This window comes from Amia ocellicauda, chromosome 18, assembly GCF_036373705.1.
Source record: "Amia ocellicauda isolate fAmiCal2 chromosome 18, fAmiCal2.hap1, whole genome shotgun sequence".
Taxonomy (NCBI): domain Eukaryota; kingdom Metazoa; phylum Chordata; class Actinopteri; order Amiiformes; family Amiidae; genus Amia; species Amia ocellicauda.
The window spans coordinates 27,906,809-27,933,638 of record NC_089867.1 but is presented as its reverse complement, the minus strand read 5'-3'; the positions used below and the strand labels follow the sequence as shown (position 1 = coordinate 27,933,638).

General features: G+C 43.5%; 2 protein-coding genes across 3 annotated transcripts in view; one reads left to right on the top strand and one right to left on the bottom strand.

Moving 5' to 3' along the window:
* Positions 1 to 21,426, bottom strand: part of acap2b (ArfGAP with coiled-coil, ankyrin repeat and PH domains 2b) — a 74,089-nt gene extending 52,663 nt beyond the window's left edge. The window contains exon 1 of the mRNA XM_066690666.1: positions 21,200 to 21,426. Coding sequence (XP_066546763.1) covers positions 21,200 to 21,420 — 221 coding nt within the window. The 5' untranslated portion in view covers positions 21,421 to 21,426. The remainder of the gene's footprint in view (positions 1 to 21,199) is intronic.
* A 1,306-nt stretch (positions 21,427 to 22,732) lies between these two features.
* The window catches only part of pusl1 (pseudouridine synthase like 1), a 32,265-nt gene continuing 28,167 nt past the window's right edge, over positions 22,733 to 26,830 (top strand). The window contains exons 1-2 of one of the 2 annotated variants that reach the window (XM_066691027.1): positions 22,733 to 22,954; positions 23,784 to 23,841. In XM_066691027.1, coding sequence (XP_066547124.1) covers positions 22,896 to 22,954; positions 23,784 to 23,841 — 117 coding nt within the window. In that variant the 5' untranslated portion in view covers positions 22,733 to 22,895. The remainder of the gene's footprint in view (positions 22,955 to 23,783; positions 23,842 to 26,830) is intronic. The other variant, XM_066691026.1, reaches the window with a different exon arrangement.

Genomic DNA, 26,830 nt, shown 5'->3' with positions numbered 1-26,830 from the left:
GTCTGTCCTGAAAACCTTGGATATTGTAAATAATTTAGTTCTGTGCTTTATCCTCCCATTGCATTAGTCAGACTATTTATACGAACGCAGGAGAGTATTAGTGCCGATTTTCTAAAGCAAGCCCAGATGTATAAACTCTCCACACTTCCAGGGAGTCACATTGCGCTGATCTCTTAATTCCTTCCTCGGAAGTCAGACATTTACTGAAGATGACAGCATGGATAATGACAATCCCGAGCAGACCTGGAAAACACCGTATTTGTTTGTGAGCTACTTTTCAGCAAGATATTCATTAGTTTGTTTGTTTGAAGATTGGTAATTGTAGACAAGGCACCATGGGGAAAAAAACAACAAGAATTCCTTACATTGCAATGAAAACACCTGGCTTGAAAACGTAGCCCACATAGCGAGAGACTGTCACAACTTCACTACAAGGATCAAAACATAAAATGAAGGAGCCACTCAGTACAATGCATTCGACAGAGCACTCTGTGTAAAATGCCACCAGCGTTCAATCTGAGCCCAAATGTCAACACACTGTCTCAGACATTGTTCAGCTTTAGTAACCCCAGAGTCCTGCTTCAGCTGTAATGTATGTATGTGTGAGTCTAATAGTTTTGTTTTCTTTTGTTTCCAAATATTGCATTTCCTGTTTGAGATGCCAGAGTATCATGTTAATGGTACCCTAAGCCTTTAAGATCGATTGCTTGGCCTATTGTCTTCTACAGTGAGGAAAGAGGTGGGAATCTTGGCTTCGCTTTAGCCCAGCACAGTCTCCAGGGTTGCCCCGTACAGGCCAAGTGTGTCAGTTCAGTGCCCTGGCAGCTGAGCACTGCTTCAGTCTGTCAAAGCCATCGGCCCCCACCGTCCCGTCATCAACGTGAAGGTCACATCTGTGTGCCGTGTATGTGATGTCACCCTGGCCACCGCAGACACGTAGAAAACACGCTCCCTCTCTGCGCAGCCTGCGAACCGTGCCTCCACATATTGAAACTGTTTACTTAAGGAGCCGAAGCAGAGCTCACACAAGCTTTCACACAACACTGCGCTCCAGTGGCTTCCTCCGAGGGTTGGGTCGGGATTGAGAGCGCTCTGGAGAACCAGGGCTCGAACGGCACGCCAACTTCACAATGAAGCCAAACTGTTTCCAACCGGGTCCAATTCCCACCCCACACCCTTTCAGTCTTCCAGATTTCAATACACATCTGTTAGAACAGGAGAAACGTGTGCGATATGTTGATATATGTAATGTCCAGCGAGGAAAGCAACTTTCCTGCACAGGATGCCGCTGAGCACACGGACACAAATAGTGTTAATGGCAGTCAATTATGTTGCCTATTTCCCCTATTTGTACTGAACGCCTCTGTCTCTTTCCTGTCAGGACCCTGTACCGGTCCATCCCAGCTTACTCTCACCTCTGGCTACATCACTATGTGATCTGGTTTAGTCAACAGTTTGAAATGTCTAAAAGACAAAATAAACACAAATTCTTAAACACCAACTAAGTATATCCGAGGCCTTTGAGATTCCTTATAGTACAGTCTGGTGTGATAAATATAGACTCTGTGGCTATAGCTGGGTGTTATATTAATTCGGTGTCATGATCCAAACTAGGATTTGAGTCCACTCTCTCCGATAACAGTCCCAAAGAAATCCCCCGAGGTCCTGGTTGTTTAGCAAGTTCAAGGAAGCCTGACCAAGTTCGAGCCCAGAGAATAACACAGAGTAGCAAGCACTACAGTGGGGCTTATGACACAGTAAGGACACTTATGGACTAAATGAACTGAACACCATCATCACAACATAATCAAAATTACCATAATTTACCATGTTATTGGAGTTAATTGACATATTCTTGACCCATATAGATGTCATTTTAAACAAACCACACTTACAAAATGTATATCACAATTATGAGATGATTATTTCAACAAAACGAGAAAGACACTGTAATAAAGTTGACATGCTGCATTCACGTTATGAGTATGTTTTACTGTATCCTCTACAACAGCCAAGGTGTCCAGTCATGGGACAGATATAAACAGATTCCTGCGTCTGTCAGAGTTATAACCCTGCTCTGTACGCAACTCTTGTCACAGTAGAACATAAGACAGTGTCCAATCGAGAGGAGGCCATTCGCCCCATCGTGCTTGTTTGGTGTCCATTAATAACTAAGTGATCCAAGGATCCTATCCAGTCTGTTTGTGAATGTTCCCAAATTGTCGCTTCTACCACAATGGGTACCGCTCTACCGCTGGGGAGTTTGTTCAGATTGTGACGCCTCTCTGTGTGAAGAAGTGTCTCCTGTCTTGAATGCCTCGAAGCCCAATTTTCATTTGTGTCCCTCGGGTGCGTGTGTCCCTGCTGATCTGGAAAAGCTCCTCTGGTTCGATGTGGTCAAAGCAGATTCAAAAGTAAATTCGACAAAGAAGCTCAGTTTTCCTCTTTCTGTTTTTATGCTCTTAGAGAAAATCTCGGCTACAGCTCTTCCCACAAATGATATCAAACGCAGCCTAAAACTCGGCCAGCCCAAAGAAGAGAGCGATTTTAAGCAGCAGAAAAGCTACTGGAGGAGAAATTCCAACCAGATTAGATCATTGCTGAGGCTGCGTACCAGACCTCTCCCTAACCTTCTCTCACTGACCCTTCAACCAGCACAGATGGGCTTCCTCGGTTGCTGGAGCCGGATGATTTAGCAGCAATGGAGGCATTAAGTGAACATTTTGATAACAAACACAGAGCTTCCTTAATCCTCACTTAATTTTATTTATATCTGGCACTGATAGGGACAGATCTGTACTCCACATCCACAAATATCCCCTCACTGCTTGCCTCCCTGATGCTCTTACAGTTGCCTGGTTGTGTCACAGGGTTCATTGTACATGATGAACCTGTTACAGTGATGTCGCTCATGTCTGTGAGGTTGCCCCTCCTACAGTTGGCACAGATGGTGAATTATATATCATATATTCCCCCTTTGGGTGGCATTCTCAACTTGAAAGACAACAAAAGCTAAACGGTATAAAATATGCTAACGATGAGGTTTAGGAGAGTGACGACACTTGCCACACTACGACAACAGAGACCAACTATCTCCCACTGCGTTACATTCGTGTTAGTGGTGCAGCCTGTTAGTTATGTTTATTGAATTTTATTCAGTGCTTTACTTTACGTCACGCCATATTTCAATGCTGATGCTGATGAAGTGCATATTTTTAAATTAAATTTACGAAAAAAGTCAAAATAATTAAACTATTACCTAAAGAAATACACGTGCATACTTCAGTCATTATATTACAAATGCAATTAAAGTAGAAGGTGACTATTGTGTTGCTTTGCTGCAAAAATGGCAATGAATGGATTTCGCTTTGTAAGGCACAGCACGTATTCACATTATAACCAATATCTTTAATATGAAAGGGTTTAAAAAGTGAATGCACCCAGGAGTCAAAGTCCTAATGTAGGTATTCCTAGCAGTGATCTTACAAATACTGATGCAAGGTCTCGATGGCATCATATCCTCCTCGATGTTCCTAAGATCATCCTATGAGTCACAGTTCTTGAGTAACTTGCTTTCCGGCACACATTTCAGTGAAAGTGTCAACAGCAGTGAAGGGTCTGCCATGTGCTGGTCGATACGATTTCAGGGACATACTAGATGTGTGCGTGTGAACATATTCGCATGCTTGGTTATCAAGGCCCTCACGACAGGATCCGCACACAGGCTGAGCAGAGCACAGAACAGCCTCTGTGTCTGGAGATGCGCATGTGATGTTCACGAGCTGCTCATCATCAGATCCGTTCCCTGTTTGTCATGGAGGCCGGGCTGTGTGTTGTGGATCTTAGTGGGAAACTGTAGTTTGAGAATGAAGACTGGATGCACTGGAAGCTTAAAACTTTCCATTTCAGACGGAGTTTAAACGTGTTCTGGTATGACTGCGGTACGTGTGCTGTGTGTTGTGTTGAGGTCATGCTCTAGGAATGAGAAGTGAAAGGTTTGCAAGGCAGCTACTAATTGCTAAATCCCAAAGTACATCCACACCACCTCACATAAATCCACTGATTCCTAAGAGTAAAGGTTAGGACAGAGTTCAAGCTTTACAACGACACAGTATAAGACCACTTGGCAATCAGATTTACCCACATTTAATAAAGGCTTCCCACAATCCAACAGGGCCTCGAGGCAAGCATGCCATTTCATATTTATGCTGGCACTGAGCCCGGTTCTCTTTTATAATGTTTCACTTTGTCCTATAGAGCTATATTACCACATTGCAAGACTAAGTGCATTACTGCAGAAGCCTGCAATGAGACCTTTGTGTAAAAACATGCAAAATGTAAACATCACAGTAACAGGTAGACTACAGAACAATGAAGCTCCCCACCCTGCCTCCCAAGTATCACACAAGATTTCAGTGTCTGGACCATCATAGTGAATTATTCGGGCCATAATGGAATGGCCTATGGCCTATACATCAATGTTCTTCAAATCAATTCAGTTTACTACGTCTCTTTAATTCATCACCTGCAACATATCTAGTAAAGAGGTTAAATTAGTTCAATTCTCGTTGGAATGAAAACAAGAATTGCCCCATTGCTAAAAGTGATCAAAAAAGCAGATCCTGCATATTAAAATACACAGACTGTCCAACTCAGATGTATTTGTTTTTGTTTTGCATGTTTTTGTTGGTTTGTTTTAGAAAAGCATTTGAAGGTGCACAACATCAACATCATCATCCACTTCGAAGTTGGCTGATACAAGACATGGAAAGTCAGGAAAGGCTATGTCCATCATAGCAGATATCTCACGGGCCTCCGAGTGCTGAGCCAGCAGAAAGAGAATTAGGACTGAACATGCTAATCCAGCCATTTCTATTACAGTTTCCTTTAGGGGAATCTGAGGACTAACTTTCAGCTGCTTAATCGTGCTACCAGATGGATAACTCGAACATGGAGATTCAGGAATTAAACTCCTGATCGGGGGTGAAAAAACAGCCGTAGAATTGCATTTTTTTCAATCAGATTCTTGGCGCGTATGCAGTGGATCTGGTTACATAGCTGGCCGTGTAATTGAATTCACAGTCCCGCGCCACTGCAGCGCAGGCAGAAGAAAGTGCTTATGCACAATGGAACATATTTACACATTCTTGCGGTTTCCTTTTGATGCGGACGCTTCTCGGGGTCTAATTAGGGAAGTCGGAAAACGGTAGAAAACCCCCGAAGAAGCATATGTGGACCCTGTGAGAACGAGAGGACCGCAAGACTCTCGCATTCCTGTCTGTCTGCCATGAACTGCTACTTCTCTGCTGGCGATGTTGGAATCGCACCCTGTTGGACTTGCATGATGACCGGCGGCCTTGGACTCGAACACGACCGGGAGGGAAGACGCTTGGAAGGGCTACGAGTGGAACAGACCGCACAGCTCCAAACACAGAGACGGAAAGAATGTGTTTTAAGATGCACTGAAATCCCAAAGCACTTAAAAAAAAGCAACATACAATATCATTAAATGCTAACCGTGTTCCCAGAATAGGGTATTATTTACTATAATTTAGGCTGATGCAACTCAGACTTATATGACAAAGTAATATCTAGTTTTGCACTGGGCAGAGAAGAGCACATTTTCTGCGATTTCTTGTCCCTTGATTGCATTCAGTTATTAAACCGTTTGATGTAGTTAGAAATTTCAGAACTCCTCTCATTATAAAACAGCTTCAGTAACGGGCCCAAGCAACAGTGACGATGTTTAAAATGAGAGTTTACGTCCCACCTGTAATACATTGAAGAAGACCGTTTCTGAAACCAAGGCTTTACTGAATCAAACGGATTGAAGAAGAACAGGTGACAGAAGCAGTTTGAGTAAAGGGTCAATAAGTAATGGAGTTAAGCAGTATTACAGAACCAAGGTTCACATGTCCTAATAAAGGAGTGTAGCTGTATTCCCTAATGTTGCTTTCTGCCATGATTCAGTTCATCCTATAAACATATTTAATTAAGGACCAGGCTGAGCTATTAAGGTGCTATTGAGAAGAGGGAGTAAAATGACCAGAAAACAACACCCGGCATTTCCTCTCCTCCCAAAGCGTGCATGAGAGATTTCATGAGGATCTAGAGTGTGTCTAACCTCAGCCCACTCTGTTGGACATCGCTGACTCGGACTGGGTTTAGATTTAGGTTGAGAAGATCCCTTCATACATCACACTGAAGCAGCGTGTTTATATGGGAGGTTCTGAGCTCAACGGGACGTCTTGCGTCACTATCTTGAAGTTCAAAAATCAAAGAGCCTGTAAAAGATCGGGTCTGCATTTTCGATTCCAGGGGCCAGGGACTTTCACCAAGGGGTGTGTGTGTGTGTGTGTAAAGTCTTTGAACTTTAAGTATATGAGAGTAGTGTTTTTAAAGGGTCTCCGAGGGAAGGTATTAAATATCCGTGCCCATCCCTGCTTCAGTTCCTGTTAGAATGCTCAATCACAAGATGACTTTAATTATTTCTGAAGTGCTGGCCTTTTGTGGGAGCTCGACTCTCTGTCAGTATCAACATTGTTGCAGAGCGTGTTTTACCATTTGTACAATGACTGCTGGAAAAGTACATTATACCACAAGAGTCTACTTTTCATACTTAATACAGTCAGCTACTGTTCAACGAGCTGCATGACGTATTTTTTATTTCCTTGGCGGAACCCAAGATATCCTATGATAACATCTCGATACGGGGAACTTTCGAAAATGTAATCTAATCCGATAATGTGTATTTTATTGACTCAGAACTTTGCTACCTGGCTTGAAGACATTTTTAGAATTGTGTCCACAGCACATTGTCACATGATCGCTCATTTCCAGTGAACACCTGACACATCCCTGCTGTACAGCGGCTGGGAAGCTCCTGTACACACAACCCAAATGGACCAATTTCACAATCACACCACATTAGGCAGTTAGACAAGATCATTATTCCCTGTGATGTTTGCATTGAGTAATTTGCAGTTCTACTGGCCTGCAAGATGAAAATATACAGAAACCGATAGTGTTTGTTACATATAAAGGAAATGTTTAAAATCGCAGCTTCAGAAGTTTCTCCTGAATGCAACTCCAAAGCATGTAGACACACACACAGTTTCCCTGCGGTGGATGTTGTACACAAATCCTGTGAATCCCTTGTTCCTTCTCGGTTTATTGTGTGTTCTCATGCAACACGCATAAGAGAACAGGTCCATAAACAGGTCGCATAGCTAACAACTATTTGGACAACAAACTAAATCAAAATCACTACTTTCTAACATACAGAGAATGCAGTTTAAGCTGCTCTGGGGGCACAAACCTCTAGGAATTGCCAACAGATTGCTCCTGTCAACTTTAATTCAGCGTAGTATACACTTAATAAAAGCTGTGCAAATACTTTTCTTACAAATGTTTATTATTTCTCTTATGATTGCAATGCGTTAACTTAAAGCCTAACAAAACCATGAGACGACATTGCTAAAGCAGGGGAAAACCATGGACAACATGCCAAAGGAATTCCAAAACAGGAAGAGAAAATGACATATCTTATAACTTTTTATTTTCCTGAGCACAACTTGCCTTTCACTTGTCATTAAGATGCATCTGTCTCCTAATTACAATACAGCTGTTTAATTTTGAGGAGAACAACAAAACAAAACAAAATGCCAGTGCATACCGGATCAGGTGTGATTGATTAATGACAGTAAAACAGAATCAGAAACAGCAACCTTGTTTGGTCAATAAAAGATAATTTAAGAATGCAAATCAACTCACAATATGGTTATCAAAAATAATACTTCAAGTCAGACTTAATGCAAGCCACTCTCATCTTTAATTGACACTCCAGCCACCATCAACCCTTCCATGCTGTTCGGCTGTATTTACATCAAATTCAAACTCCTTGTTGTCAACATCTGCGTCGGTCCTGAGACGAAGCCCCTTCTGCCGTTATGAAACGCAGAGAAACTGAAGCATGGATAAGCGTGTTCACGTGGCAGCTACTGGTGAGACAGGCAGCCCAGTTCAGAAAGAGCCCATCTGGAACGTACCCAGTTAATTAAAAGATGCTGTGTGTACCCGCGGCAGCGTCCCTCTCGGGCTTGGAGAACCAGGGACACGATGACTGGGAAGGAGGTCAACAGGAAGTGTACGGCATGAATAATTGCAAGGCAGAGCATTTGCTCAGATGCCATCAAAACCTTTTGAGAAAACAGAAATGAGAAAAACGAAAGAAAAAGGCCAAACCCGTACCCTCCCTGACTCATCGCTGCTGCAACACTTGTGGAAATTAAATTTGTTGTGTTGTGTCGCGATGCTTTTCCCATTTGTACATTGTTTCGAAGCAGCTGTCTTGGCTCCTGAGCCGAGGCCTTCCAAACGAAACACACATGAAATAACACAAGCACAACGGTCATCACTAACCCATACAGGGACCATTAGCCTAGGAAACCACAAACAGGAGTCCCTCGATGTTGCCAGTCCTCAATCAGAGCCCAGCTAGAGAAGGGATTTCCAAAATGTCAGCTAGGATTCAAGAAAAAGGTAAATCTTCTTATTTAATTTTTTAGCTGCATTGTGTTGAGGCGATGCCAACTGGTGTCATGGTTTTAATATGGTAAAAAGAGCACACTAATGTAATGCTAGACACTAATAACTGACCACACAAGCCTACTTGAAAAACACCAGGCAGCACACCACATCCTTAACACACCCCCAGCATTCACTTCATTAGCTGAGCAATACATTATGTTTCATAATGTACTTTATAGTGCATATAAATTGTACCACCCCCATGCAAAACACAAGCGGCTTTTAAAGGAATGTAGCAAAGTTTATACTGGAATACCCTTAAACACTCAATATAACCTAATTCAATCTGCAATACCTTAGTTCAGTTCTCTTACAAAACTGGATCTCAGCTTTGTGTGGAGTGCTGAGGCCCAGTGCAAGAATGACCCAAAGCCCTGCAGTCAGGTCATAGCTAGAGAGCAGAGACCGGGACAGCAAAACCAAAAAGGACAAAAATGGAACAATTCCCGCTGGAATTAATTTGTAATAATAATAATAATAATAATAATAATAATAATAATAATAATCTCTTAAGCATGGATTGTCAACAGATTAATGTTCAATGCAGGACACACGATGCCTCTCTGAGGATGAAATGTCATCAATGACTAAGAGCTCTGAATTAAAATGAGAACTAATCCATGTCTGCAATTTTCTGAGTTCTGATTTAAAGAAAACAAAATGCATTATGCTTTAAGAAGTACTGGATTGGCGTTGCTATCGGGGCTGTATTGGATTGATACTGAATATCCTGGCACAATTAAACCTACACTACCGCAGAAATACTTACAGTGCCAAACATGTTGTTGTGCTTATACATCGATGCAATGCTTCCATTACTACACAGATTATCAGAAATTCTCTGTTATAGGAGATTATTCTTACCTATTCCAAGTAGTTACATTTTAAACTGCAATCTATTGACAACATGACAGGAATCTAAGCATTTATGATCAGATATTTTTCTTGAACATTTAAAATGTTAAAATTATGCTTAACGATGGTCACTTAATTTTTGGAATATTTTGGAAGATTTTATAATTTTACAATGTATTGTATCGTCCACTTTTCCAAGTCCATGCCTAGATAAGTCAATAGTGATCAAGGAGGGCTGAGATTGAATTACTTATATATAACTTTACGGAACCAATGTGACATCTTTCCCAGAGCTACTGCAGGTAATGCTTTTAAGAGATCTAGAAAACCTGATGGATTACAGCCCTTGAGGCCTGGATGTGAAGAGCATTACTTTAATACAAGGGCATCAGATCACATGACAACAAAGGACAATATTCTTCCAGTGAAAACACACAAACACACATAAAGGAAAATCAATTAGAAGGGATCATGCCGTGGCTCATTTCAATTAATGAATGATTTCCTATTAAATCCAGTTGGCTACCCCATCTCCTCTGGTTGTTAATTCTTCTAAGCAGGAAAATAAAAGGTGTCTTGTGAAAGCGTCCTTGTTGTTCTGCAACGGACCTCGTTGTGAGTCCATGAACAGGGCTCGGACACAGAGAGATTATTAAGCGAGCCCAGCTGTCCCGGGTCCGTGAATCCAAATGAAGACTGAATGAAGCTCACTGAAAACACTGCCGCATTGAGGCCGGCACGCCGAACCCCCGGCCAGAGCGTCATTTTGCTGGCGTCGGATCATGGACTGTGTTCTGAGAAAAGTCCCATCAATAGGCTTTCACAGAGATCACAAACACTGGGCACCACAACTGCCCCGCTTCTCCCTCGACGAATTAACACACAGATGCTTCAGGCTTCAGGAAGTGGACAGATCAGACCCACAGATACATATTGTGTGTGTAGAGAACAGGGACGATATTATCGCATGAGAACCTGTATTCACAGTCTTCGCTGGTTATAAACAAGGCCTATATATTTTGTGTAACACGAGACATTTGTCTTACATGCAATGGAAATAAGACACTTTTGTGAAAAATGAGAAAATTGAAAACACGTTTTCTGTAGGTCTAATGATGCAGTAGATCATGAGAGTTCAGCTGCATTGAATCCCCGGCTTTAATATCGAACATCACGAGCTGAACTCAACTCACTTGACCTGTTACACGCGGTGGTGACGAGACGGTCATCCTGCGGTCTGGAGTTCAGCGTAAAAGTACAGAGATATATCACACAGTGAGTGCTCGATTGTCACTTCAAAGCCTTACTGATATTGGCTGTTTTCAGTGCTATATGACACATTCTATCTTTTTATATTTTAAACACCTGTATTTTTAAAAGTGGATTTAAAATGTAAAACTATGTAAACTACTCAAAAACAATAAGGAAGATGCACATATTTCACATTTCTTTTGTCTGACGGAGACACAGTCAAAGAGCTGTTTTGTTGATGTTGTCAAACCACTGTTTTGTTAAGTATGATTTAAACTTCCTGTCGGTGCACAGATCTGAGTATTTCTCAATGGTTTAGGTATGTTGTGAAAATGACAAGGATAATGGACCTAAACAGTGGTTTGAAAATACTGATTGTGCTTGGGCAACTGAAACCAATGGGACACGTTTACATCCCAAAACAAATACATACCAGACAACCCAAAAAGAAATCATGGACTTTTTGACCATTTTGGCAAAACATAGAAACTCATGATGCTTAAAGATCACTAAACACAACCAGCACCCAGAACTGAACTTCGGGCAGGACAAGGCAGGACAGCAAACACCATGTCCCCTATTGGAACGCTACACAGCTACGCTTATCCTCGTTCACAGGGTTGAGTTGGTGTCTATCTTTGGGACTTTGAAAGCAGATCTGCTGCTTTTCTGTACTTAGGATTTCAAAGGTTTCTCCCCTGATGTCCGTTGCAGGGCGGAACGGCATGGTGTAAGTAGACTGTAGAAAGGAAAGAAAATATTTTGCCAGGTTGCTGCTTTCCCATTTAGATCGGGCTTCAGATTATTATTTCACATTCATTATGAGCTATGAAGGGTGAGATCAGTTTAAGCAGCACCTTCCCCAAAAGGGCACTTACAGACACACACACTCGCGGACACACACAAAGGCTCAGTGTCTGCTAAAACTTGGGAAATTACCCTACTACCAAAACCATCTTCGTTCTCCCTCGATCCACTTTTCTCCTGTCTTGTGCTTTTCCTCTCTTTTCTTTCACTGACATTTGGAATCGCCAATTACTAAACTACACTTACCGGCTCCTGAGACGTCCTAGGAGGCTCTCGGGTGCAGAGAACCAGGCTTTCCCAGGCCAGCTTTCATCCACCCTCTCCCAATGACACTCCATCTGTCCATGATGTATCTGATATGACTAAACTATTTTAAGTATTGTTGCAAAGCAAGATGGATTTACTTGCCTTGTATCGAGACTGAAGTATTTTTGGAGGCACGATCGTTATTTAATTCAGTAACACAAATGCAGGAACTATAATTTAATTATAGTCAGATGCGACATAGCAGTGGATTTGCTAGAACAATGAACTTGTCAGTCAGCAAATTACGTGTGGGTGAGCAGTAAAATAAGGCTCATTTGTGGGTTATTAATTTTGTTTTGTCAGCAATAGATCATGAAACCTGGCTTCTTAAGATCTGACAGGGAAACTGGCAATTGTTTAGGGAATTTTACATCGGTGATGATGAACAGAAACAAGCTTTTTTTCAGCCACTCAGGAGGAGTAACTGTTTACAATACACTCCTACTTTTTCATGCGAGAGTGTGGTGGTTAAACGCCAGCCTGATTTCTTCCCTTCTCTCTGTTTGCTTGTGTTAGTGAGTGACTAAAAGCGAGTGGGAGCATCCGCTAACTTAAAAGCACCATCATAAACAAGCGCAGGAGGGAGGCTGGGCAGCAGTGAAGCCTCCCAGGGCGTGTGTGTGGCGATGCTATTACCAGAGATCAAAACAAAAAGCCCATTGATGTGGATGAGATCTGTAGAGATAAAACCCAAAGAAATACCCTGCAGTGCAATGGGATAGAAATAAAAAAGTGTTGAATGTTGAATGCGGAAACAAAATCAAACACACAAAGCAGACAATTCAACTTTATAAACATTATACTATTTTACATTCGACAGGATCAATCATTCAAAAAGGTGTTGCCTTTTTCAGTGCGATTCACTGAGCACTAATTTCAACATAAATGTTGCTCAATAAATAACAAGCAGTATAAACTTTCTGGTCAAACAAGAATCACAGCCTCACAACAGTTATGCATTCCTGACAATTATCGGCAATGCTTCCACCCAGGCCCGTTCCCAGTCTGCACAGCCTCGCTATGGGTTGGGTACAACAGTGGAAATGTGCTCTAAGTGAACTCTTGCCTTGAGCGCCAGTATACGACACATCGGTAATATTCCACTGTCACGTTCTGAAAGGAGTCCAGCTGTGATTGCTGAGAAAAATGAACGTATCTGATCTCTGCAAACGCACAGAAGACCTAATTTAAACGCTGGAGCTGAACTAAACTCATTTATAACCAATACTATAGAACAACCCACAAATAAATCAAACAACGACAAAGTCTGTGCATAGAACTAGTATGAACCGAAGTTGCTTGACTAAATATTTTGGTCTGTAAAATGGCTGCAGATTCTTTTTCACAATTGGCTGGATTCTTTTTCACAATTTCAGCCGAGACGCAAGGGTTTGGGTGTCTTACTTGCTAAGAGCCGTGAACCCACATCTGCTTGTGGACTGTGGGAGTGTGAGAAACTGTGTGTCCTTGCCAACCAAACAGACCCACACAGTCATGCCTTATTGTATAGATTATGCAATGTACATTCAGCGAGGCCCTTAAACTTGCACAAACTAGCCCCTCTGACGCTGCGCTCTATAGCACTTGTTCCTACAGGCACCACATAGGTGTGCTTTCTTAAAACACTTTTCAGATGATGCATACAATGTTTTTAAAGGCCCCAGATTCGTTTATCCGAAATTCACAAGATTTATAAAGAAATGCAGAAACCTCCCTGCCACCTCCACACTGTGGGGGGGTTCTGATGCCTTGTCAACTCCTGAACCCAGATTGAACTATATTAAATATAATCCATCAATGTCTTATTAGGGCTTGGCCAAAAATCCTGATTTTATACAAATTTTATATCATAATATGTATGTTTCATTATACACAATTTATTCGTCATAAAAGGTACTTTATTACCAGTGATTTAATAAGGAACCCTACACTAAACAGGTCTAATTGACCTTAATCAACTAGCACTGCTGGCTAAGGTAAGCTATATGCAAAGGCTTACTACTGTGCAAGGGTTAACCAGCACTTACATAGAAAGTTAATGCATTTAATCCTGAGCCGGAAAGAATCAAACAAGAGAAGCTTTCCTACAGTGATCCACCTTCAGGGCTTGTACTCGAATCCTCGTTTAGATCTAACCACCGTGATGACAGTTACGTGCTGAAGATGACGAACAACCAAAACTGCACCTTACAGACGTGAACGCAGAAGGTGCAGGCAAGTGCACAAGAGGCAGGAACGGCACTTACTCCTACTCTATCCCCACACAGTATTAATCACAATCCTATGTGCTGCTCCATTTCACTCAACAGCAAAGCCCAGCTGCTCGCTCACACAGAGGGAGTTAAACCTGCACATTACTTTAGGTTTAAAAACGACGACGTGCTTTAGGAAAACTGCAACTGCAAACAGCAATTTGTAGGTTTTCTTCTTTCAAGATTTTACTGTAAGTCATGGTTATTATTATACCGTCTATTATAAATGTTTTCATACTGTATAACACACATTTTCAACAAGTATAATTTCACTGTGGGAAGGTACCATTTATCTGTTCTGGTTAAACACTTTATCCTGGCAGCTTTGTCCTGGGGAGTTTCATCTGCTGTTCTGTCCAATTTTGAATTTCCATTTTAAACGTTCCTTCACCAGTGCAGCCCATACGTGTTCTAGATCTGTAGGCAGCTGTGTGTCATCAAGTCTCTCCACCACCCAGCCAACTCCTGTTTCACTTTCATGAGAACATGAGAAAGTGTCCAATCGAGAGGAGGCCATTCGCCCCATCGTGCTCGTTTGGTGTCCATTAATAACTAAGTGATCCAACAATCCTATCCAGTCTACTGTCCACACACAGCTGCTCATACAAGCTGGAGGACTGCAGACACGAAGGTCATACGCCTGGCCTCACTCGTCTTCATAAACAGGGTTACTATGGTGTAACCGCTAGGCGAATCGAACAAAGGGTCGAAAACCAAGATCAGCAAACCAGTGAGGCCAGGTGACAGAAGTGTCTTCAGCACATGAAACACTGCATCGTGCTCCCATGGTTCCCTTTATTCTCGCTCTTGATTACGAGTTCCAAACGTTTTTCACCCGAAATATGACCTGTGCTCAAATCCCATGATACTTCAGGTGAGATGAGGCAAAGCGTGTGCCCCGAGACGTGCCTGCTGTAGAAACCGTCCGCTATTTCTTAGGCAAGAAAGCCTACAGCTCATCTATCACACCCATCAGAGGATGTCCATTGAACAGCTAGCATCCTGGACTTGCAGTCACTGAGAGGCCACACAGGTCTCTCAATGACCAAGGAACCGCATTCTCCCGGCCCACCCCACAGTCCTGCACGACTCCCAGCCACGGCGGGCCACGGCACAGGTTGGATTCACGGACAGCTAGTCCGGCGGAGCACATTTCTCGCATTCCCACCCAGGGAATGCCTCATATTTCCTCAAAGACAAACCTGGCAGAATAAAATCCCTTCAAGGAAGACACAATGAGATCCTAACGAGATGCTGCTGGACTTGGGAAATGAGAGACTACTTTCTGAGCGCGAGGAAAGTGTCTCAATCTAGAAGCGCTTCATTCGCCCCATTCCTTCAGGACCGCCTGATGAGGCTCCTCTGCTGTATTTCCCAGGCTGGTCCAATGCTTTTATTATTTTTCATAATAATACTGAGTAACTAGGGAACGACGAGGGATCTTTAAAGACGTGAAAAATGAAAATAATAAAAATCCTCAGATGGAAACTTTGGCAGAAGGTGAATTAACTGAAAGGCAGGGTTCATGTTGGATCCCGTCGAGTCTGTTCTCTTCCACATAAACACCGGAGAACGCTGCTGTAAATAACCTTCACTCTGCGATTCCTTGGGATCTGACTCACAGACACAGATGGCAGCCATTAAGGTAGCGCTGCCAAGTCTGGAAGTCTTTGATTTGGAGAAGAGATTATTTCGCCGGAGCGTTCTGCTCTCTCACTCTCTAACACACTCTCTCACACTCTCTCACACTCTCTCACACTCTCTCACACTCTCTCACACTCTCTCACACTCACACTCTCCCACACTCTCCCACACTCTCTCACACTCTCTCACACTCTCTCACACTCTCTCACACTCTCTCACACTCTCTCACACTCTCTCACACACACACACACACACACCTCCTCCTGGTCCGCAGAGGCTCCCGAGTTTCCACAGTCAGAGGAAGACGAGAGCGGGGCTGGGAAAGTGAAATGGGAATGAGAACGTGTGCTTTTTTATTTATTTAACCTTTACTATTGTGCGAGTCGTGGGGCGAACACGCGGCACCGCTGAGCACAATTAGGGTTTTGATATGCTATGCTGTTTGATGACTTGTTTTGTACTTCTCTTCTATTGACGTGGGCTGATTATGTGAAGTTGAGTAAGTTTCATACTATTTTGAGGGTGTAAACTGCTTGTAAAAGCCAAATAAATAAAAAGCCTTCATGCAGACCATAGAAGACACCTTACTGTCAAAATCATATCTGAATAATTCCTTACACTGTTTTAATATAGTATATCCATGATTGTAAATGACTGGGACACGTTCTACTACAGATCTTTAAAGATAAGCCAGGCTGTTTTACTATCCTTAAATAAATGTAGAGTATTGTAACTACCGATAGGATCTGTAATTATAACTGTTAATAAGGAGGTCGCCTCGCATGCTGTGAGGTTTTTATGCTGGATGAAAAAACAGGATGGCAGTTAAAATAATACTTCTTAGCATTCTTAATCTTTTTAGGCATTTTATATCAAAAACAAACAACAACAAAAACAAATCCTTTGGCACCTGACCTGCGTACAACGATAACAAACTCCTGACAATCAATTAACACTGCTTCACACTAACTGCTATTGTAGTCATCTTTTGTACATGAGCACTCATCCATTTCTTTGGGAAACAATACATGTGACGGCAGATAACAGAGATCTGAACGCGCTGCTCGGTCCACAGCGCACCCCTGTCTGTCAAATCAAAGCCCAGTCATTTCAGAATAACTCATGAGACCCAGTTACACTCATTTCTAACCTGATTCACCACAACACAAACCGTAGCAAACCATCAAATCTGCCAATGGGGTAAAATGAAGAAAGTACCCAAACAATATATTTTTGTACACTCATTTTAAAGGTCATACGCCTCATAAAACTGACAACTGGCCCAATGTGTTCTTTTAAAAGGGTCACAGGGTCTTATTTTTCGGTTTTGTCCTACCCTGCCATAGGAAGGGTTTCCTGCATTCCTACAGGAAGTTGTGTGACATCTGACCTCTTCAAACCTGGACCTTCAGTATCTGCACATGCCCACACATCCCTCACAGCAAAGGAAAACTTCTGGGCCTCTGAGAATGTTCTTTTACAAACCCATTTTCCCCCATGTATTATTAAAGTCATTCATAAGACAGGTTTATTATTTAATATCATTTCATGTTTCCATTTGCTTTGATCTGCAGCTTCTCTTCTCCATGTCATGCATGCTAAGTGTCTTATTTCATACATTTGTACCCGGCTTGATTCCTGATGTTCATAATTAGAACTGAAGAAGAGATTTGGTGAACTCCATGACCAGTAAGAAGACCTAGCTACATCACAGTCGTACGATAAATGAGTGTGACACCAAGGACATTGCAAGAGAATTCGTGGGACTAACTACATCACAACAAGATCAAAAGATCTCACAAGAATCGAAAGAGAAGAAAAGAAGAGCAACAGAGTACAGTCGAGACCCCAGAAAACCAGAAGGAAACATATTACTGTAGATGGAAGATGATTTAACAGCAACCTAATAAAATAAACCATTCAAAATAAAGGGAACATCAATAATGCCAAAACAACGCCTCCGAATATGAAAGAGTCAAACCATTGCACTGGAAAATGATTATGGCACAACGTCAACAACAGAAATGCGATTATTGGTGGAAGCGGAAGAATTCTACGAAAGACTATATTGCAGTGATGACAAGATAAGAAGAAGAGCTCACAATGAACGCAGCTGAAATACCAGATGTGATTCCAGAAGACATGGGCTGTGCCATAAAGAAGATGAATACAGGACGATGGAATCACAGCAGAGAAAGAATTTAAACGATGCATCATCATTCTCCTTGAAGGAGACAAAGAGTGACTATCAGCCCATTGGTCCATTTCCCATCTTATACAAAGGGTTTACAAAGATAGTAAGACATCGCCTTCCAGACAGCCTGGACTTCACCCAACTGAGAGAACAAGCAGGACTCAGAAGTGAATACACCGCGATGGATCATATACAGGGTGTCAGAGAAGCACTGGAAAGATGCAGAGGGTACGAGCTCCTCTGTGCCCGGGCTCTGATGACTACGAGAAAGCATGTGATTCAATACAAACTCATCATCAGGGCTCATATAGGGCCTCACAAAATGACTCAGACCCTTCCTATAGTGTCCCGTGTTGTCCAGCATGAAGAAGCCGTTGTTGAAGATTTTGCGCCCTTCAATTGGGTGTATTCCAGCCACAGACCCTTGGGGATTGGTTGCTGGTCACATTAGCCATTTTCCTGCAGCGAGCGAAGGCCTGGACTTGTGCCTGGAAAGTGAAGACGCAACTGCTGGAGAGTTCCTTCACTGCCCAACAGGCTGCCAGGACTTTAGAAAAGCATCTGTACATGAATCCCTGCCGGCCTCGAGCTGAGCCACGAGGAAGACGCTGTTCTAGGACTCGCCATCTCATTCGGGGAGGCGTGACTTGCTGGGCTTTCACCCTTTGGTGGAGGTTTATCATGCCTCTTCCCAAGCGTCAAGAGTCCCACAGGTCTGAAGACATGGAGGTGTCTGGATTGCAGTCTCTGAAGGACAACTCTTTAAGACCAGGAATGAACCTAGTTGCTCTGTGAACTGATTCTACACTACACACACTATTGTGAAAGTGGTCTGATGAGCACATCATACACTGGACCGTTAATGAATTCTAATTAAGTTCAGTTCAATTCTGATTTTGAATAATGCCCTTTAAATCAGTGACTATAGTCAGATAAAAATCCACCAGTGCCATTTCAATACTTGCAATAGAAAACGACAGTGAGCTTATTTTCATTTCCATCAGCGAATGACAGACCCACATCGACATCAGATCAAGTTCAGTCTTCTGTCCACTGCGAAAGCAGCAGATATGAACACTGTGATGTGGCCGAGGGCAATTAAATGTCCTAAATCTTTTTGATTTTGGTGCAAGAACTGACACCACACTGGCGAACCATTTTTATATCTGGATTAATACAGATTCATTATTTCCAGATGTAACTGAACGATACACACTCGTGGCACATGGTACTGTAGATATCAGTGAATTGAGGGGTTCTCTGCATTTTGTAATATGGACATTTCTCTTTTGCAGAGGATTCGACATCAACCTTCAGCTTGAAATGGAAGTGTATGTTCACATGACAGTAATTAAAAGCGCTTTCTCACAGTGACAATCTGAGCGAAGCAGCAGGGGTCCGTGCTGAGACAGGACCCAGAGGACCAGTGTGAGAGCGCACATCTGTGCTTGCATGAGGTCACCATGCATTCAGTTCCCCATTTAAAAACAAAACCTGCAGTACATGGGAAGGGGGAACAACTGGATCCACACCAGCGAAAGCAGTAGTGAAAAACAGGGTGAATTGCTGGCATGGATCACCTCTGACATCTTTTCATCTTGATGCAATTTAACATAGAAGAAGAAATCTGTGTGTTCTGATGCAAAGAAATATGGGAATACACATATGGAATTGTGTTTTAATGTGTTTTGTTTTGACTTATAACCTAGGGTTAAACAGATGATAAAAACATGTAACCTACCTATGTGGATTATGAACAGTGTCTGTTAAGGGTCTGTGAGTGACTAAGAAACCAATTCAATGAAAGGCTTATCTGTATTTAGTTTCTTTGCTTCATTGACCTTTTGTGTTTGTGAGGGTTTCTTGATAGACAATGTTCTTGCTTTGAGCACTATTTAATGAAAGATCAATGTGGATCGATTCTATTGAGTATAGATGGAAAACATATCGGAGTACTTTTCTGTTGATTGTAATCTCACCTGATCACCCATGTGACTGGCCAGAATAAAGAGATCAGTGATGTACTGCCAGACCAGGGCTTCAGAGGGTCAGATGCCACTCAGTGACCTGTCCCCGGTGCATCGCAGTGAAGCAAAACTGAAAACTCGCTTTAATAATGTAAACCTGACCGACTGCTGAAAGATTCATGGCTTTCAAAACCCAAATCTGCAGTTTGTGTCACTGACCTATATATCTGTAGCCGAGTTGTGCGGGAGCGGACGTCAGCCTGAGACTTCCCGGCGTGCAGATCAGCCACAAAGCTTGTGTTTTAATGCATTTCATACACACAATACCAGCATGGAAATATAGAAACATCATGTCCCGCTTTACGTCTGCTCGCCATGCATTGTTCATAGAAAAATGGTGCCCCTTATATAACAGACTCTTGTATACATGCTGCTCATCCCTTTGCACAGAGCACAGCAGCGTCTGCACATCAACACGTAGTCCTGTGAGAAGACAACCGCCGGCCAATCCATCCCCGGGACAGCGGCGGCTCCACAGAGCACATCTGGATGCGATCAATACTGATCATGCGTGTTTCTTTATCTCACCCGAAACCGCAGAGACAATGCAAACACACGAGTCAGGATCTGCCTGCAGCCACAATGTAACAAGCGCGTGTTGGAGTATATATGTTACACAAACATGTATGTCGGACTACATCAGTCTACTGTCCACAAACTGTGGAAGCAACAAGACATGTGGCCCACACCCCTGTGACGGACACGACCTGGACTCAGAGCCGTCCGGATCAGCGCCGCGTCCGGCTTTCATCCCCCTCTGCTCCTGCTTTTCATCCCCCTCTGCTCCTGCTTTTCTTCGTGGTGCTGGCCAGCAGCTGGACCCGAGCAATGGCTGATATCTCCCTCTCTCTCACTATGGCTGTCTAGCGCCCCGCCGCACCCCCACAGCACTCATTCATTCAGGCGACACCCAGCTCGGAAAAGGACGGGACAGCGAGCGTCTCATCTCAGTCACACTGGCGCTACAGGGCGCCTCTCCTCCGGACACACCGGGTCACAGACACACCGGACCCTCCGTTAGACACCGGGCTTTGGCTGCAGCGGCTCCGGAGCAGCTCCAGACCCGCAATCACTTCCACACGCACAGCCGCGGGTTTTGCGCGCACCTGACCCAGTTCAGCTCAAGTCACAATTGTGTCTAAACGCGTTTAAAAGAGACACATTGTGTCCAGCACCCTGCTGCACCGTCCGCGACTGCGCATGCACGGCTTGTCTGAGCCCGAGCAGGACCAGCCATCCCCGGCAGAGCCGAGCCGCAGAGCCGCCGCTCTTACCTGAATCTGGGGGAATCTTTAATGCATTCCTCGAAGTCCACCGTCATTGTGGGTCTCAGTCCTGCTCCGCTCGCTCCTACAGAGTGCGGCTCATCGCCCGGCGGCAGCGCTGTAAGTGAAGGCGTGAGACGCGTCCCTCGTCCGCAGCGGCCGGTCCAGAGCAGCGGCAGCCTAGACTGACTGGCGGGCGGCGGGCGGCTGCGGACCCGCGGCGGCTCCATCTACCGGCCGGGCGAGTTAGGGAGCGTCGTCAAAGAGGCGCGCCGCGTCCACACACACGTACAGTGCTGTCAATATGACCTGTGCACAACGTGAGGACAGTGTGTAGTAATGCAATACTGTCAATAACGACCTGTGCACAACGTGAGGACAGTGTTTAATGTCTCACTGCCAGACCTGCTGAGGACACAAGCGTACAATAATACCTAAACCAACAGCAACAACGTGACAGTGCTGGATGATATATTCCAGAAAAGATGCACACCACCGTGTTTTATTAAAATGTGTGTTTTATGACTCCCTACAAAGTCATACACAGCATTGGCATGTCCCCCAGATCTGTCCACAAATTCATAACTGGATCCAGGGCACAGGCAATATGAGCTCAATCCCACCTGGCGGTTGCACCGGACCACGCGCGTGTGGAATATGGAGGGCAGGCACGGGCCGGACTCGAGGCCTGCGGGGTCATTCACTGGATGACACAGAGGCGCGCGCTCAGGGCCCGAGCCAACAGCTGTCCCCGAGCCAGCAGCTGTCCCCACGCGCCTGGGGGGCATGAGGATCATCCCACAAGCGTGACAATCGGGTCGGGGAATTGGGGGTAAGAACTGTGGCAATAATACAAGATTATACCACAGGCTCGGAGGACAGCTGTCCTGACAGGTCTGAGTGTGTGTGTGTGTTGTTAGTCTGGGGGGGTGCAATGTTGCATATTCACCAGAAGCTCTAATTCCCATTAAGAGAACAATGACTGTGACAAATGAATCAGCACATTGAGATTAGAGACTGTAGAACCTGCTGGGGAGCAGGAGAAAACAAGATATGACAATATTATATAGCATGTAGCATCTTATTTGCATGATTCCATGTGTTGGAGGAACTCTAGAGAGTCGTCTCAAACCTGGATGAGAGACAGAAATGGGAGAATGTAATGTGTGAGTTTGTGCAGTTTCGGTCTCGGCCAGTGTTTTGGAGATAATCCCCTATTCGTCTGAGCGGAGACGACACGCCTCGCCGTCAATCTCGGTGACGTCATCACAAGCAGCGCCAAGCGTGACTGACAGAGGACCCTGAAAACGCTCTATCTCTGAAGAGCCGGTGTTTCGGCTTCTCTTAGGAAAAGCCTGCTGTCAAAATAATAACATAACAGGAATCTCGAAGAATTGAAAATATTATTAGAAAATAATGGTTCAGATACCAGTTTAAAATAATTGTAATTAGGATATATATTTAATTCCGTTTTACCTACAAAAGCCCTGTCTATTTTCAATCAGGCGCTTTAGTGAACACGCCTGAAGGCTTTCCGCACATCGTCGCGCTTCAGGCTGGATTTCCTCGCCATCATGGAGGTTGTGGAAGTGGGGTTTAAAGCCAGGACACATCATTTCAGCGCTTTCAGATGCTCTGGGAAGTTGTAGCAACTCGCAGAGAAAACGGGGGTTTAAAGTATTAAATCTATAACTTGTTTTTTAAAATGACGTCCTGCAAAGTTCGATATCTGATATTTTTCCAGTATTACGGTAGTAAATATAGGTATGTCCACATTATTTTTAAAACTTTTAATCTCGTGTTTGCACAGTGCGAATCGGATAACAGATTGTTTTATTTATCTATTAATGAATTTTTCTTGTCGATAAAAATACTCCATTACATAATAATATATTTAAAATGAACACAGATCATAGCAGACATCAGAAATGCAATGAGTATGTTAGTGTAGTGTGTGTGTGTTTTGTAACAGGAAGGAGAGTATTGCAGAGAAGTGTGTGTGTTTGTGGGGTATTTGTCACTCAGTGAATAACATTAAACTTCAAAATGAACGATAAATAAATGTCACTCTTCCCTATCAAAGCTGTTTTGTGAAATCAATGGTTATTTACATACACAATACATACACAGATCAAGTCTTGAGTTTAATTCTGTTCTGTTATCAGTAACTCGCAAATTGAATTTTAACTAATTAAATAACTAAATCCCAAAGTAATCACACCTCGCTCAGGTCAATCAATACACTGTTTTGCTGGGTCAGCAGTAGTACAGGATACTGTAAAAAAGATTTCTAAATAAGATAAAAACAAACGTGTGTTTAAAAACACTTGTCTGAAATTAAAAACAAATGAGTAATTATTTAAAAGAATGTGAATTTATGTAATTCAATTGTGTGGTTTATAAAACTAAAATAACTGCTATTTCCTTTTCTTTGTAATTGGTATTTATTCCTGCTTTATATAATAGATTACACTCCTCCAATGGAGTCGGTGTAGTAAACCCCAGAGCAGGCACTTTGAGTCATTAGTGTTTATATCCCCCAGTGAAACTCGTAGATTGTGATTGTGAAAATGATATCTGGTTTCCTCTCTAGTGGTGTAACGAAGACCCCCCCCCACCAGCCAGGCCAAGGCGTGCAGAACTATCTGGAGGTGAGTAAAGCAGCGAGGCGGCTGAGCTACTGCCTGGCATCACAGGCGGGTTTGAGGACTGAGGCCCAGTGTGACAGGGGTCTCTCGTTGCTGGGGACCCCCATGTGGAGGTGGTGGTTTTGAAGTCAGCGATGGAGATGGCTGGGTGCCCTCTGGACTGCAGTGCCATGCTGGGCCGTACTTCAGTTGGTGGCTTGTCCACATTTATGATGGTCAGCTTGACTACTTTGATACCTTTTGATAGATATGGAATAGGGATTGACTCATGATCTACGGCATCTTTGGTAAGACCTTCCCTAATGTAGATGCCGAGCCGTGTGTCTTGGTATCCCTGCTTGCCATGTGTTGATACCTGGGAATGTGGGCTCGATGGCTGGAGTTGCACCAGGTGGGTTTCTTGTATTGTGTCCATAATGGTATCGGAGAGTAACTTGTGTTTCACCCAGGATAAGCCTTCAACATTTAGTTTGTATGTTGTTATTAATTAATTAATTTGGCAGAATTTATCCAGGGCGACTTACAGTTTACAGAAGAAACATTTTAAGGCTTTACAAAAGTGCAGTAATACAATAAATAGGAAATACAATAAGCACACATCCTAGTACAGTGAGGAAACATGCAGACAGAGTACAGTGAAGTCCTAGGCCTGTGCTGAAGTGAGGGGGGTGCATAGGAGAAGTCTCAGTAAAGTAGTAGAAGTTCAAACAAATCATAAACACATGGGCGCATCGTTCCTTGTTTTTGTCGTTTGATGCACCTTAGTTGATCTATTTCCCCCTGTCTTTGTTTCTTCTTTATTGCTTTAACTGGGGGCCAGTAGCCAGGGTGTGGGCATTTAAAAGCAGGAGGATCATATGAAGGTCACCCCTTCCCACGTTTTGTCTTCTAGTAGAATCTCACACGGCGTGTGGTCCAGGGACGCACAGCGGTGCTCCAGACCTTCACAACTCGCTGCATGAAGAGGCGTCTCCCAGATTCTGTGTTTAACGTTTCTAAGCTTAAAGTCTCTCTTTGTATTGATATTGGTCTGAAAATGGTCATTACAAGAGAAATTGTAAAAATATTTATCAATCTGTTTAAGTTTGCACCGGCCGCAGTATTAGATGGCATTTTTCACACTGACACCACCCAGTGAAGCGCAGGCAGCTGGGGAGCTATTTTCCTTATTAGTATTAATATTACCTAGCATGTGCCACTTTTAATGATTAATAATAATCTTATATAGAGTAATACTTATCTCTTATTTATATAGCACCTTTCATCCCAAGGGATCCCAAAGTGCTTTACAATGCACTGTTTGTTGTATGTACATTACATTAATTGTCAATTTAAGTGAAGTACCTTGCTGAAAGATACAACAGCACTGCCCCACCCAGGATCTGAACCCACAACCTTCCAATTATGAGTCCAGAGCCCTAACCACTACTCCACAGTATGTAGCTAGCTGGGATCAAGAAGAAACCGAAAGGAGCAAAATAGGTCAAACTGTCTCCTCTTATTCTCAGCCTTTCTTTTGATCTTATATACTATCTCTTCAGCTAATGATCTTCCGTGCTGGATGTGTGAGGAGTGAATTGTGTTGTTCAGCTTTGAGCGATAGGAAAGCAATCGGCCGCTTTGAAGAAAACATTGCGGATGCTCTTTTCTCACACAGGAATGATGCTAGCCATTATGGGCAGCAATGTAGCGAGGCAGTCGACGAAACAACTGATAAACTTCAGCTGTGAAAGTAATCCCTCATTTTGGCTGAATTATAGGATTAATTATAGCCAGTTTCTCAGCATTAGAGGCCGTCAGCATTGCCAGCTCGCTCTTCTAGTGTGATCGTGGTCTCATCTCCTTCCCCCAGTTTTATGATTTGCTTGTGTTAATTATGAGAACTTCATGGCTCTAATTAAGCGTCTCTCACGCTCGTTAGCGGTGCACGAGGGACACAAGGAGTATTAGACTGAGAGGTGCTGAACAACAGCAGGTCTCCTTGGAATTTCACCAGTTATTGTATTTCTCATAATTGCATTGTTCGCCTTCAGTCTTAGAGAAGGAAGCGATCAAGGTATTCAAAGCATATCTACACCTGTGTTTAACTCCACATATTCTCATATAGTTCAGTTTAGTCTACGGGCAGAAATATGCTATTAAAGAACAAGCCAGTATGGCGCGGAGCTCTGTTTTAGGATTCCTGTTACTCCTTGTCCACTAGTCTATTCCTCAGCCCTGTCAATGAAGGATTATTCCAGAAGGCCAAAGCAGACTCCGCTAGCCTCGAGTCAATGTCCTGTCCAGTTTCTCACCCTCTGCAGTGGGTGTCCTGATCTCCACGTGCCAGAGACACCCAACTGAAGAAAGGAGAGCGTAGAGTAAGTACAGCGTCACGGTTTCTGTCCCCCTGGTTGTTCTGTATATAGTCATGATATTCAGACCCACTTCTCACCCACTTTGCTCTCTGGAAGCCCATTCTTCTCATGAACCAGAGAGAGAGAGAGAGAGAGAGTAAAAGCAGTAAATATAGAACAGCAGAGTGCTTTCATTACTGCAGCTGGGCCCTTCGCTCATAGAGGACCATTAGCCCTGTTCACAAACAAAACACTCCAGGTGCTTGGCCACCTCCCTGGTAGTTGTGAAATATATGGGCACAGTCCACTTGGCTGGTGTGCGTCCCAGATTTCATTCCCTCTCGTTGCCATCGATATTAAGCTGAACACTTTGTTTTGTTTGATCCCGGCGCATCCCTCGTAGTTTCTGTGCCTGCAGACTCGCATGATACAGGACAGAGAGTGGAGGAGGAGCTGCTTTCTGATTCTCCTCAGATGGACCGTTGGCAAGAATCGTCCCTCTGTCGTGTGGCCGGGCCTGAAGGCAGTCTTTGTGGTTGAGCACATGCTGGATCTCACAGCACTGCTCGGTGTTTAAAGTGGGCTCGTCCTCCACACCTTCACAAGCACTGCAGGATGAAATGAAGTCTTCTGTTCTGGAGACGGGGATGAAAGGC